Source organism: Hemicordylus capensis, chromosome 11 (genome assembly GCF_027244095.1).
Source record: "Hemicordylus capensis ecotype Gifberg chromosome 11, rHemCap1.1.pri, whole genome shotgun sequence".
Classification (NCBI taxonomy): domain Eukaryota; kingdom Metazoa; phylum Chordata; class Lepidosauria; order Squamata; family Cordylidae; genus Hemicordylus; species Hemicordylus capensis.
The window spans coordinates 19,739,382-19,754,194 of NC_069667.1; the positions used below are offsets into that span (position 1 = coordinate 19,739,382).

At 49.3% G+C, this 14,813-nt stretch overlaps 2 protein-coding genes across 19 annotated transcripts in view; both read right to left on the reverse strand.

The window, feature by feature from the left end:
* The window catches only part of MCF2 (MCF.2 cell line derived transforming sequence), a 67,398-nt gene extending 64,568 nt beyond the window's left edge, over nt 1–2,830 (reverse strand). For all 7 annotated transcript variants that reach the window (XM_053274434.1, XM_053274433.1, XM_053274435.1 and 4 more), the window contains exon 1: nt 2,533–2,830. In XM_053274434.1, the coding sequence (XP_053130409.1) occupies nt 2,533–2,662 (130 nt within the window). In that variant the 5' untranslated portion in view covers nt 2,663–2,830. The remainder of the gene's footprint in view (nt 1–2,532) is intronic.
* A 1,416-nt stretch (nt 2,831–4,246) lies between these two features.
* Nucleotides 4,247–14,813, reverse strand: part of ATP11C (ATPase phospholipid transporting 11C) — a 93,242-nt gene continuing 82,675 nt past the window's right edge. For 6 of the 12 annotated variants that reach the window (XM_053273410.1, XM_053273413.1, XM_053273411.1 and 3 more), the window contains one exon: nt 4,247–7,982. In XM_053273410.1, the coding sequence (XP_053129385.1) occupies nt 7,836–7,982 (147 nt within the window). In that variant the 3' untranslated portion in view covers nt 4,247–7,835. Of the gene's footprint in view, nt 7,983–11,796; nt 12,035–14,813 lie in introns of those variants that run through there. The other 6 variants (XM_053273414.1, XM_053273420.1, XM_053273412.1 and 3 more) reach the window with 5 other exon arrangements.

Here is a 14,813-nt window from a genome sequence, read left to right on the forward strand (position 1 = left end):
TGCAATCAACGCTACCAATTTCACTTGATTCCTAGTCAATCTTTTATGCTCTGGGCAACCGGCAATCAAGTGGGGAGAGACTTGGAAGTTTGGGGTTCTGAGGTCCAGTTACTGGCCAGAACTGTGGGTGCAGACCTAATGATTAGGAAAGGGGCTTATTAAAATTTCCTACTCAGAGGTTGGCGGCCCTGCCTAGAGTTACCCGTGTTTTAACAAATAGTTCATATTGTCTCACCGTTTCCAAAGACCCCCAAACCACATCAAAAACGTGTCACACGGTAAACATGCAAGGACCACATAAGTTAACAAAAAGGGCACACTGATTCGAGGCTTTCCCAGGTTTCCTAGTTCCTTTGCCTCTGGTCCCAAGCTGCTCTCTGTGACATCAGAGCAGTTCAGCCAATAGCAGCCAGAAGAACCAGGATGCCTCTGCCTGCCCAGGCCCACTCGGTCCACTGGGGCAGATGAGCCGATGACACTGAGAAAGGTGTGGGAGGCAGAAAGATCAGAAGGTATGGAAGCAAGTTCAAACTTCAAACCCTTCAGGGGAGGATCCAAAAAGTGATTCCTGTCATGTATCAGTCTGCTTTCCCATGATCAACTGTCCATATCAAATGAAGAAGGAGGACATATGTGATAAGCTAGTGGCATTTGTATGTCCTCTCTCTCTAGATCAGCAGCAGATGCTGGACTACAACTCCCATCAATGGCGGTTGTGGCTCTGGATGATGGGAGTTGTAGTCCAACAATAGTTGGAGGACTTAAGGTGTGCAGATAGATTTCTAGCTAGATTTCTATTTTTTTAATTTTTGCTGGATTGCTTGCGCAAGGGTGTGACACAGGAGGAGGGAGCAAATAACACGGTTCAAGGAGAATATGGACACCCTTGCCTGGAAACCACGCTGCAGTGGACGGCAATATGAACGGCCACCAGCCTACCACGAAGCATTGAACAAACAACCTTTTACTCGTGGTTTGAAACCATCGCACCATTCTGTTGCACCTTGCAACACTTCTACTGGTGCAAAGCTTGTAATCTTGAAAACTTCCTGATGATGTTTTACCAATGAAGCTTGTGTTTAAGGTGCAAGAACAATTCCAGACAGGCTGGTTATTTGCTTTCTGAATCGAACAGCAACTGCTAAGAGAGATAGTGTGGTGTAATAGCTAGTGCTGGACTAACTACCAGGGAGACTCGAGTTCAAATTCCTATTCAGACATGCAACTCACAGGGTAACTCTGGGCCAACCACTTATCTTTCAGCATAACCTATCAGACAGGGTTGTTCTGAGGATAAGCATAACTATGTACTCCCTGGAGGAAGAGCAGAATATAAATGTAGATAAATAGATACAGAGGCAGAGAGGGAAGAAAAAGAGAGAATATTTAGGGGTATTCCTGCAGCTTACTGAGTTCATGTGCAGAGGTTCAGTTACAGCTGCCACTGGCTTGTTTGGTGACATAGGAAGCCACCTTCTACAGAGTCAGACCATTGGTCCATGTGGCTCAGTATTGTCTTCACAGACTGGCAGCAGCTTCTCCAAGGTTGCAGGTAGGAATCTCTCTCAGTCCTATCTTGGAGATGCTGCCAGGGAGGGAACTTGGAAACTTTTGCTCTTCCCAGAGCATCTCCATCCCCTGAGGGAAATATCTTACAGTGCTCACACATGTAGTCTCCCATTCATATGCAAACCAGGGCAGATCCTGCTTAGCAAAGGGGCTCTCTTTCCTGGGACTGGGCCTTTTCTGTGGCTGCCCCAAGGCTTTGGAATACACTCCTTGTCAACATAAGAGCGCCTCCATCTCTGGCTACCTTCAAAACATGGCTTAAGACACACCTGTTTTCTCAGGCCTTTGATTAAATCTATGGTAAAATGTCATTGGGAGTTTTATCCTATGGTTTCAAATTGCTGTACACCACCTTGGGATGCAGTCCGTTTATAAATATGGGGATCTGGTTTATAACTATGATGGGAGAGGAGGAGAGAGGAGAGATGGAGAAGAAGAGAGAGAGAGGGAGAGAGTGCAGAAAAGGGAGAGAGATGGATGTCAACAACCCCACTGATATTTGTATTATTACTATTATTATTATTTACAAGCGGCATTGCCAACTCGCTCCATTCCTGGAGAGTGTCTCCCCCCGCCCCCCGCAATCCAAATCTCTCTCTCTCTCCCCCCACTTCCCCTCCCCAAAACGAAGCGCCTAAAACCGCCAGCATCACTTCCCAGAGTCCCGCTTCCCAAAGCCGCCGAGCGAGCCAGTCCTGGAGAGGCGGGCGCGCCCGTCTCTCAGGCTGCAGATGCCGCTTTACTCTCGGGGTGCCCGGGTGGGGAGGGGGGGGGAAGGCAAGCAAGCCCACGGCCTCCCTCTCCCCCGCCCCCCTAGATCTCGCCCCCAAGGCACCTTCTCCGCCTGGGACGGGAGAAGAGCCGCCCCGACCCGCGGAGGGAGCCCGGCGCGCCCCCCGCCCAGCCCCGGCCCAGGGTCCCCACCTCCTCCTCCCCCCGCGCTCCCGCTGCAGCGAGACTCACCGGCGGCGGCGGCTGAAGCCTCGGCCCGGGCGGCGGCTCGCAGGAGGCGGTAGTAGAGCTCCATCTCCTCCTCCGAGATCCGGGTCAGCGGCAGGCGCAGCTCCGGCGCCGGGGAGCCGGCCAGGGCCATGCCAGAGGCGGCGGCGGCGGCGGCTACCGCAGGCTGGAGAAGAGGAGGGAGGCGGAGGCGGCAGCAGCGCCCGCTCGCTCCATGCTCCGCCGGGCCGCTCTCGCCTCGTCCAGCTCCAGGCGGCTGCTCCGGCTCCGCGGGCGAGCGCGCAAGGGCCGCCTCGCTCCGGAGAGGCTCACCGGAGGGGCGGAGTCGCGGGCGGCTCCCGCGGCTGCTGGAGGAACCGCGGCTGGTCCCCCCGCCCCAGTGGCAATATGGGGGGGGGGGAGAATCTGAGTGGGTGGGGGGCAAGCTGGGTCCCACATTTCTGAAACAAATGGGGTGGGGGGAGCCCCTTTCCTGGGGGCAGTAGCCCACCCATGTCCCCCTCTGGAGCCGTCTTTGGCAAGCCAGGGTTGTTGGTTTTTTTGGGGGGGGCACCCCAGCCGCTCTTGCCTTCTCCGAGCGCCACTGCTATGTCTGTACCGCTCTTCAGCCCAAGTTCTCGGAGCGCTTTTGCATTCCCCAAGCGACCCCATCCACTATGGGGAATATCTTCGTGTTCACACATGGAGTCTCCCATTCAAATGCAACCAGGGCAGATCCTGCTTCGCTAAGGGGACAAGTCACGCTTGCTTCCACAAGGCCAGCTCTCCTGTCTTGAACCAATACTGATAAAGACCAGATTCTTTTTTATATACCACCTTTCATTAAAAACAGCCCCAAGGCGGTTTACAAAAGTTAAAAACATACAATAAAACGACAGGAAAAACATTAAGCTAAAAATATAAAACAAATCTAATTTAAAAACTATAAAATACATGCATAAAAACTATAAATGGATAAAAACACATAACAGCAGCAATAGAAACAGTCAAGTAAAAGCCTGGATAAAAGGCCAAGATTTAAGAAGCTTTCTAAAAACTGTGATGGAGTCCGAGGAGCGAATGGCCACCAGGAGAGCATTCCAGAGTCCGGGGGCAGCAACAGAGAAGGCCCTGTCCCGAGTGCACGACAGCCGAGCCTCCTTCATTGTTGGCACCCGGAGCAGAGCCCCCTCAGATGACTACATCAAGCAGGCAGCAAACAACCCTTGGGAGCAGACGGTCCCTCAGGTCTCCAGGGCCCAAACCAGATTCCATGTGGCTGGGCTTCTCCATCACGTCTGTAATTCTGAGGTTCTTAAATTTGGGTCTCCAAATGCTGCTGGATGATAGCTCCCATCATCCACAGCTACCATGGCCAAATCCTGTTGTGTCTGTGGGTGATGGGTGTTGTAGTCCAACATCTGGGGACCCATGGCCAAAACCCCCTGGGCTAGTTACTGACTAGTGTTTCCTGGGCCAGGACAAATTTAGCTCCCACGTGATACAAAGGTGCCGTAGCAGTTCTGCAGGCATTGACCCTGGCCCTGCCCCCCCCCCACCCCCCACAATGAACAAGGGTTGCCAACTTGGGTCCCCAGACTATGTTGGAATACAGCTCCCATAATCCATAACCACCATGGCCTTGAGGCTGTGGATAATGGCAGTTGTAGTCCAACATGTGGGGACCCAAGGTTGGCAACCCTGGGTATAAGGCACAAAGACAAATAAGGCAAAACACTTAATCAGAACATACCAAAGTTTATTGAATATTTGAAAACAAAGAATTATTTTTTGTAATGAAAAAAGGGCAATTTGCATTCATAAAAGTTAACATTCACATTCCATTGTCATTATATAAAGCAACGTAAATGTATAAAATTGCAGTTGAAGTGATAAAAATTAAGATTGCAGTCCCATCATTTTTGTTTCATTTTTTGTTTTTTGTTTTTTTTGCAAGAAGCTGAAAAATGTGTCTTAAAATCTGTATATAATGTACACCCTCCTCTGCCGCTTCCTATTTACAAATGTCGTTTTTCAAAAGTGCCATTGCTATTAGTCAGGGTTTACAATATTGACAGGAGCAGCGTCTCTTTGGACTGGCGTGGCACATATGCAAAGTTCAACTTAACATTCTATTTCTTCCAGGAAACTGACCATATAATCCTTCTGCATAGCGTTGGGCAGAAGCACACTCATGATTCGAGGATACAGGGCAAAAGGCAGGAAACATTTGTTGAAAGGATTGTCCAGTCTACAGAAACAACAGATCGCCCCGGATGTTGTCTGACTACAATTCCCAACATCCACTGCCAAAATGCCACTGTGGCAGGGGATGACGGGAGTTGTAGTCAGAGAACATCTGGAGGGACCCGCTTGAGAACCTCTGAGATACAACAAAAACCCCTGGACTGATGCAAAGTCAAAACAGTCCGGTCAAAACAGCACGGGGCCCAACATCCTACCTGGGCTCAAAATTGCTTCTCCCCAGCCTGCAAACCTTTGACAAGGTTCGCCAACCATAAGATTTAAGTCACATTTGTGCAGATTTCGTCTAGGAGCCACAGCTCAAGTCTGCTGCCAATTCCATTTGAAGGGCTGAGGAATAACTCCACCCAAAAAAGGCCACCCCCCGCCCCCGATCAAACAAACAAAGCACAATCCCCGACTAAAGCACCAGCAAACGCAGAATGGACTTGTAGGAAATGGCTTCAGACAGAGGGTTTGTGTGTGGGGACAGCAAGAGCGGAACATTTCAACACCTGTGTTGGGAAAATCTTGTACAAAAAAAAACCCCACCCCCACCCCCCACAAGATGGAACTGTGTGTATGACTAATCCTACGCTCATGATTTGGCACACAGGCTGGGAGTCAGGGGACCTTTCAGGACCGAACTAGCATTGCAGGGATGCTTCCTTGGTGTTATCACACCCCCTGGGTCTGGTGAAGAAACTACATAGTCTGACACCATGCCATTCAGCCTGGCCCTTCCCACTGCAAGCAGCAGCCAATGCCCCCTCTAACGGCGATTCCCAGATGTTGTGGACTACAACTCCCAGAATCCCCAGCCAAAGGCCATTGCAGCTGCGAATGCTGGGAGCTGTAGTCAACAACATCTGGGAATCCCCGTTAGAGGGAACATTAGCAGCAGCTGATAACCTGGGATAGAGACGAGCCGAATACGTCGAGGTCACACCCCACATCTCTTTTTACCTGGTTTTACTTGGAGACCCAGGTGGATGGTAGCCATCTGTCCCAACTTGAGTCTCTGAGACAAACTTTGTACAGCAGTAGGCACAATGGAAATACAGTTGTGATGTACCAGCGCCATCTTGTTTGTAGGCAGGCTGAAGGAAGCAGCTTCTGCCCAAAGCCAGCGAAATGGGTCCATCCATTAAACCCCCACCTGTTCTTATGGCCCATGTGATCGGAGTGAAATGGGTTAACTACAGACGCTGAGCCAGAACCCGTGAGATACCAGTGATCATAACCAGGATTCAACTATGAACAGATCGTCACTGCCGATTGTAGTTTAATCTCAAGTTAAACACGGAGGCAGGACTTTGATAACTGGGATTGCGCGGGTTCTCACATCATGTTCCGTGGCAGCCTGTCAAGCGTCATTAACCCATTAACTACAACGACACAGGGCATAAGAACAGGCCCAGAACCTCCTCACAGCTACAAATGCCTGTTGACTCTTTGTGCATGCCCACATGGCATGGCCCATCCCTGAATATCCCCTGGCTTGGCTCGAGTGACCTTAACAGGCAAATCCGAAGGGAAGGGAAAAAAACAATGCACAACGCACCCAAGCTGTGTGCCATGACTAGGGATTGGGTCTACCCTTCCGGGAGTCACTACGCTCTTCCAGCGAGAGCATACAAATGGTCCAAAGGTGCTTCATCCAAGGCTTCCTCCATGCTACCCAACGTGTAGGAAAGTCAGCGACGCCGGCGGGTGTGTTCTTAAGGCTTCTCCAAGCATGGCAAGGTGTGCGCACCAGCTAGATAGACACTTGAAAACATGCACTCCTTCCACATGCAAATACTATTCGCTGGTGACCGAGTAAAAGATGTCCCAGCGACACCTTAGACATATGCGTGGATCTGCTTTTGGAGGGACCACATGCTGGAGGGCCGAGATCATGCACACTTTGGCAGTGCTTCTTCCTCTCTCTTCCACACACTAAAAAAAGGGAACTGTGCAGGCATTTTGGAGGCGAGAGACAGCAGGGCGAGCATAGCGAAGGAGCACATACCCGGCTTCACTCGCTGACTAGGGATGTTGACTCAACCACCCCCGTGCACGATTCAGCCGACAGATCTGGCATCGGATAACTGCACCCCACCCTGCCAAGGGTGCGATATTCAGGGGTTCAAGTTCCGGCCGGCTGGTCTGACAAGGCTGTGTTAATACTTTGATTTTGACGTGGCCAGTCAGAAGACGGTTGGCCATACATTTTTATTATTATTTTTTTTTTAAAGAGAGGTTTTCCTTTGGGCCACCCGACAGGCTTTTCAGGAGAGAGAGAGAGAGAGAGAAAAGCAGCCCACCAAAAAAGGACAACACAGCAAAGCACGAGGATTTGGGGCAACTTGTTTGCTGTTCAGCATTTTCTCCTTCTCTCCCATGCTTAACGAAAAGAGCGTCCCACGAGTCTACTCTGTCAGCCTAAGGGGTGCCACAGGGGAACACACCCCCATGGTTTTCAAGCACTCCTGATAAATCGATGGCGAGGGGGATTAAAGAGAAAAACATCTTTTTTTAAAAAATGGAAAAAGTCCACATCATGCTTTGAAGCAGCAATACACAATTCTGGTTTGAGTAAGGGCGGGGGGGGGGGAACCACAGAAAAGATGCAGCAGTAGAAGGGACGTGCCTCTAGTGTATGGCCAAGCCATGGAATGGTATAAGAGTCTTCCGAGTACTGTCCACAGGAGGGCGGGCCGCAGCCGCAGCACACACAAAAATTGTGCTATGTCTTTGGTCGGCAAAATTTTTTAAAAAATAATAATAAACCCATTAGCAGCACTTCACCTTTCTTGGATGAATATGAATCATGGCAGAACCGGCAACACGTCTTCCTTTCAGAGTCTGAAGATCTTCTGTGATGTTTCCCACCAGAACAGCAAGTTTATTGCTTCAAACTTGCATTAAGGCGGAAAAAAAATATAGACGTCGCCGTCTTAAAAAAAAAAAAAGATCTGAACGCAAGAGAGTCCTCAACAAAACAAAAAGGCCAGAACAAAGATCTTGGCTTCCTTTGCTGTTGACATGATTGCTTCCAATATTCTTTGAATATTTTGGCCTCAAAGGTAGCAGTTTCTTCACACCTGTGTGCTGGGGTTATATAATCGTTGCATTTGAAGAATCCTGAGTTGGCATCCGGCGGCAAAAGGAGCCACAGCACCCCCTGCCTTCACTTGAGAGGTATAGCCATTCTCCCGTTTGTAGGATACCAGCATCGGCTCCATCTACATTTAAAGGGGGGGGGGGGGAGAGAAATTTCAGTTAAGTTTCTGTTGCCAGTGTAAGAAGCGGAGAGACAGAGGGAACAACAATCCCCGTCCTGGTAAGTCAGAAATCAAGAATTAGGAATTGCTAGGAGGGAAGGAACAAAATGATCTTAGGAAGGCAGAAAAATGCCAAACCGTTTGTGCACTTAAACGGAGAGATACGTTCATGTCTTTTTGTCCTATTCTCATCTAGGGTGCATAAGTGCACACAGACGGATTTACAAGCACCAGTGTTCCCAGTAACAGCGATTCCCAGATGCTGACTACAATTTCTGGGAAGTCTGAGAGTTTTAAAAGTATGTTTTCCAATGAATACATAAAAAGAATATGAGATTCCAACGTGCATATTCTAAATTGCCTTAACTACACCTTAGAGGTTCACTTGTGCCCTGCTCAAGAAATAAAAGGGCCCGGCCGCCAGCCGCTACAGGGCTGCAAAACATCCATGAAAGCTGGGCTCCAGGAATGACAAGATGTTAAAAAAAACAAACTGAAGCCCACTGCAGAGGAGGCCTTAACCCAAGAGATTACAGTAACTTTTTGAAAGCCTAGGTGGTTAACCATCTGAGGCCCTCCAGCTGCTGCTGGACTACAACTCCCATCATCCCCATCTGAAATGTATTGCAGTTGGGGATGATGCAAGTTGTAGTCCAACCCCAGGAGGAGAGCCTAAGATAGCCTAGATCGGGAATTCCCCAACCTTGGGTCTCCAAATGCTCTTGGAGTACAACTCCCATCATCCCCAGCCACAATGGCCAAAGTGCTAGGCATGATGGGAGTTGTAGTCCAACAACCTCTGGCCTAGATGATCTAGGACTCAAATCAGATTCTGCAACAGCAAATTCAAAACAAGATCAGGAACTCCAGTTCACTGAACACAGAGGGACCTGCACTTCGGATTTCCTTTCTTGGTCAATGCAAAATGCAGGTAAAAGGTAAAGTGTGCCGTCAAGTCGATTTCGACTCCTGGCGCCCACAAAGCCCTGTAGACCTTGCCTATATCTGACTGTAGGGAGAGAAGGCAACATTGAATTTCGGACACCGCAAAGATGCAAAGTCACGCTCATTCTCCCCAAACATTGTGTTTCCAACCCAAACTGTTCTAAATCAGCTCTGCAGCCCATGATGAAACTCACGGGCATGAAATGAACTTGTTTACAAACTTCAGATTTTAACTCGAGATGCAATTGGTTTGGCATTTTTCTCTCGGTTACATGTCATAATTAACATACATTTGAGATCAAACAGGAAGGAAGGTGTTGTGCATCAACACGGAAGCACAACAGACCTAAACCCATGTGCGCACACATACGCACCATGGGTTATAGGATACAGACAGGTCAATCAAGCCATTTCATTTCAATTCTGTTCAAAATGAGATTTTGCATGATTAATTCGGACAGAGAACCATGCAATCAAAAGGAGAGATACAATCAAATCATCAGTGCTTCACAGGTGCAATGCCAGAATACTTGGGAGCAAAATTTCATACCGGGGAAAAAAAAATCCACTTCTAGAGTCATCAGTAAAAGCACTGGGCCTTAGAACGGGCCCAATCCACTGGAATCTTCTCAGATCGCACCAAAGCGACTGGAAAATGCACAAGAGCATATCCATGGTCTGTGGAGATCTGAACACACTGAAGATGTCCTTTTGTAAAACTCCACTTAATTTATGCCAGGCTGGGAAACTGTGCAATCGCCAAATTCACCTCTCTGTCTGTGAAAAGGTCTAACTGCTCCAGAGGGGAATACAGAGGTTCTGGCCGGTGTTAGCTGTAACCGGGATTTCCAGATGTGGTCAACTACAAATTCCATCCTCCCCAGCTGTAATAGGCTTTGGTTGGGGGTGATGGAAGTAGCCAAGCTCATCTGAAAATCCATTACAGGGAACGCCGATTCCGGCAACAGGTTCCACCTCATTTGCATGCCCAACAATATCCTTGTAGTGGTTGATGCACCTTCCCTGCTGGTAGTAATGAAACCAATGGCACGAGCTAATATCGTGGGACAAGCAATTGCGGGGAAAGGAGTTGCCAAGCCTGGACAAGCTGGAGGTTTACGGGGGGGTTGCCAGCTGTGGTGGCAGAAATCTGACCATTCACACTGCAGGATGCTGTGGAACGGGTTCGCAATCTTCACCGTGACCCTCTTGTCTAACTGGTTGCTGTCCAAGGTATTCAGCTACATTCCTTATCATAGAACAGGGTGACTCAACTTTGGCCCTTCGGCAGATGTCGGCCTACAACTCCCACAACCCCCAAGTGTTGACCACTGTGGCTGAGGATGATGGGAGTTGTAGTCCAAGTACAGCTGGAGAGCAAAAAAACCCTAACCCTGCCTTAGATCAGGGCTACACAATTTCAGCCCCCCCCCCACTTGCAGGTGTTAGACTACAACTCCCATTCTCCCTGACGATTGGCCACTGTGGCTAGGGATGATGAGAATTGTAGTCCAAAAACTGCTGGAGTGCCAAAGTTGTGCAGCCCTGTCCTGGAATAAGACGACCACTTTAAGAATGGAGAAACCCGTCACAAAATAAAGACGTTCTGTGAACCTATGGAGCTGCCTTCGAGCCTTGATTCTTCTAACCTAGTATTGTTTATTGCAGGGATTCTCAAACTAGAGTCCACAAATGTTGCTGGACTACAATACCATCACCCTCGGGCACAGAGGCCTTTGGCTGGGGATGTCGGGAGCTGTAGTCCAACATCATCTGGAGACCGGAGTTTGAGAATCCCTTGCGATGAGCAAGTTGCTCTCCAAGGGCTCCGGCCGAGGTCTTTTTAGCTGGAGATGCCAGGTATTGAACCTGGTGCCATCTGATCCAGGTGGGGAACAAACACCCCATCCTGGATTCTTGGCTTTTAAGTAGGCACTCCAGTTTCAAAGGAGGAGAGCTGGTCTCGGGGTAGCAAGCATGAATTGTCCCCTTTGCTAAGCAGGGTCCACCCTGGTTTGCATTTGGATGGGAGATGACAGGCATGAGCACTATCCATCACTGAGGGGATGGAGCTGCTCTGGGAAGAGACCCTGAACACTTGCATGCAGAGGGTTCCAAGTTCCCTTCCCGGCATCACCAAGCTGGGCCGAGAGAGACTCCTGCCTTCAACCTTGGAGAAGCCACTGCCAGTCTGTGTAGACAAAACTGAGCCAGATGGACCCATGGTCTGACTCAGTATATGGCAGCTTCCTATGTTCCATCTGCACGGAAATTATGAACTCTGCCACTGAGCTACGGTCCCTGAGGTGACGCTTCCTCAGGCTGGAGGAGAGCCATCTTCAGTCACTGATGGAAAGGTGGTTGATCAAAGGAAACGGAACCCCAAATATGAGAGATCTCCTGTTGTAGGTACCTTTTGGTCCCCAGAAGGTAGCAACTTGCACGCTTTTTCCCTTGGCATGATTCATTTTGATTGTTTCAAGCATTGGGAAGAGGGGATGGGAAGACCCTCGCTCCCTCAGAGAAAAGAGAAGCCCAGAGAACCTGGGGGATGGGAGGTAAAGATCTAGAAGCTAGAAAAAAGGGTGGCGGGAGAGATCACACATCACACTGGTTCCATGCAGAGCTGAGAAGCCAGAGTTAAGCTCCTCTCGCCTCTGAGCTTCCAGTAGAAAATGCCCAGCCATTTTTGAACAGCCCTCCGCCAAGATGGCTACAAAGCTTTTATTTCGATAAAAGCTTCGGTGCTGGGAACACACACACCCCGTTCTAGACCCTTGGCTTTAAGTAGGCAGTCCCAGTTTCAAGAAAAGGGTGGCGGGCATTGTACCTGTTGCACTCAGCAAGCATAGCTGCCTCCACCGACAGCCGAGATTACAAGAACCCAGATTTCAACTGATTTCAGGGATTGCGGGGTTAATCCGTGCCTTCCAAGCCCCTAATTCTCGCAAACAGGATACCTGTTACAATATATTAGATTCATCTGAGAAGGTTCTTAAAAGGAGAGGTCTGACCGAAGGTCTGGCCGGCATCGATTCTGATGCAATTCTATAGTGGGTCACTTTTTTCTGCAAAACGGTGAGGCAAAAACAGTACATGAAGCACATGAAAATGCATCGATCTATGCCGCAATAAAGCTAGGCAGCAAGTTAATGTATTAAAGCAGCTAAGAGAAAACAAAACACAACAGTAACAATACAACCCCAAAAGGCAGTCTTCACAAAAGCTTCTGTGAGACGGAGCTTCCCGTCGGCCGGATCAGGAAAGCACAGATTTCAGATTTTCAAGATCTACTTTGTGTGGTTTTTTGTTTTTTTAAAACTAGAATTCTGAGGTCAATCAGTCAGTCAGATGCATGAATTAAATCAGGGGTTCCCAAACAGTGGTACTCCAAATGCTTCTGAACTACAACTCCCATCACCCCCTGCCACAATTTGTGGCAGGCGTGTGATGGGAGCTGTAGTTCAGCAACATCAGGAGGTTGGAAACTCCTGAATTAAATAATGCTTCAAGGAACAGGTGCCTCTCGGACCATACTCAGCTCAGGAATTGCTTTCCGGTATCAGAACAGAGTCCAGGGCTAGTTCCTTGGATAACACTCCCTTGTGAGGGTTCAAGTCTCAGAGCTTCTTCCGGCCCAGAAGGAACAGGGGTGTGTTGGCAGTCTATGGATTGGCCAGGCCTGGTATAAATCTCAGGAGACTTCTCATCCCCTGGATCATCAGGAAGCATCCTGCTTGGTGCACTTTAGGCAACCTCAAGGATGGAGAACATGCTCTCCAGGGTCTGGATTTGGGCACAGCAGCCCAGTGGCAGGAATACCAGTGAATTCCTTTGCCTGATTATCGACTGGCATATGAAGAGATCAACCTGGGAGATCAGTCTGAACCAGAGGGTTGTTTTTATGTTGCACGGTGTCCATCTAGACCAGTTTTCACTGTGTCCAGTCAGATACCTTCGCATATCTGACCAGGAGAGCTGGTCTTGTGGTGGCAAGCATGACTTGTACCCTTAGATAAGCAGGGTCCACCCAGGTTGCATATGAATGGGAGACTTGATATGAGAGCACTATAAGAGATTCCCCTCAGGGGATGGAGCCACTCTGGGAAGAGCAGAAGGTTCCAAGTTCCCTGCCTGGCAGCATCTCCAAGATAGGGCTGAGAGAGAGTCCTGCCTGCAACCTTGGAGAAGCCGCTGACAGTCTGTGAAGACAATACTGAGCTAGATAGACCAGTGGTCTGACTCAGTATATGGCAGCTTCCTATGCTCCTGTGACAAAGGGGGCCGGAAGGGCCTCCCCTAAACTGCTCCTCCACAACTGGGATTCCTAAGGCAGCAGCCAGTACTCCCTCTAACAGGGATTCCCAGATGTTGTGAACTACAACTCCCAGAATCCCCAAGCCAAAACCATCACAGGGATTCTGGGAGTTGTAGTTCACAACTGCTGGAAATCCCTGTTAAGAGGTAACACTGGACAGCACCTGTGAAAGAAAACACAATGACACTCATCCCACGGGTGAGCGGGCCCTGGTGGGGAAAAGAAAACTTCATCCAAAATATTTCCACAGGGAAGGGAAGGGGAAGCGAACTCCAGTAAAGCAAACCAACAGAACCCCTGAGTAATAATAGCAGAACATCTCTTATTCTCTTTCTGAAACGCGATTGTTACTTAAAGCACAGCCCAGTTATACTGCCAACTCTCCTACGGGTTCTCAAACTTGGGTCTCCAGGTGTCAGACTACAACTCCCACCATCCCTTGCTGCAATTGCAATAGGGGACGATGGGAGTTGTAGTCCAACATCTGGGGACCCATGTTTCATAACCCCTCTTCTAGCTACATAGGGATGTGCACTAAAACAGTTTGCCCGGTTTGGTTTGAATCTACCGGGCAATTTTTGGACCGGGCATGTTTGGTTCTGCCCCCTCAAATGGGGGGCTCAGCTCAGCTCAAATTCAAGACAGTTTTTGCCCGGTTCGGCGGTGGCGAGGGTGCTTCATATCTTTGTAAAATCTATTTTACACTATTTTAACACATGTCCCCCCCCCCAAACCAGGCCAGAACTGGCCCAAAAGGTTCGGTTCTACCTCGGACCGAACCGGGTCCGGTTCACTTCGAGGTCGAACCTCCAAACTGGCTTGGTTTGAGTGGAAACCAGTTCAATATCAAACCAATTTGTACACCTCTAGTGCTACACTTTCTCAGCTCTGGGGAGGTACATACACCAAGAAGCGACAGTTTGTCAATTTGAGCTAACACCAGATAACTTCAATCCACAATTTGCAGTCATTCTGTCGGGCTGGAATATCTGGGCGGTACATGGACTCCGAGTGCATGAATCCTGTCTTCGATACGTGCGTCTGGGAGCCTCAGGAGAACGTCTTGGAGCTTCGCAATCTACTATCTACAGAAGGGCTGCATTTCGAGCAACTCAGAGTCCATTCCAATGCACACCTTCAGCAATCGCTTGACTCCTCCTCAGACGGAGGCTCAATAGCCCACTTCTTGCAGGGGAAGCCCAGACGATGCATACCACCGAATGAGAAAGCAGGGTCCTGAAGAGGCAGAGTGGACTCCCCGGATCATTTCAGATGGCCAGGAGGGCGGGAAGCCATTTTTGAATGCTCCCCCAAGTAAAAAGAAAAAACTCCTTGCAATAAAGACACCCAGCACCTCGGGGAAAGAGGTCTTAGACCAGCCCACTCCCTGCTGTGCTAACTTTTTAACTCGCAGAGAGCTTGGCAGGCACTGCAGGAAGGCCTAGGGAAAGCACTTCACAAAATGCACCATTAATCTGGAGAATTTGCTACCCCAAGATACGGCGATGGCCACAGATGGCTTGAAAAGG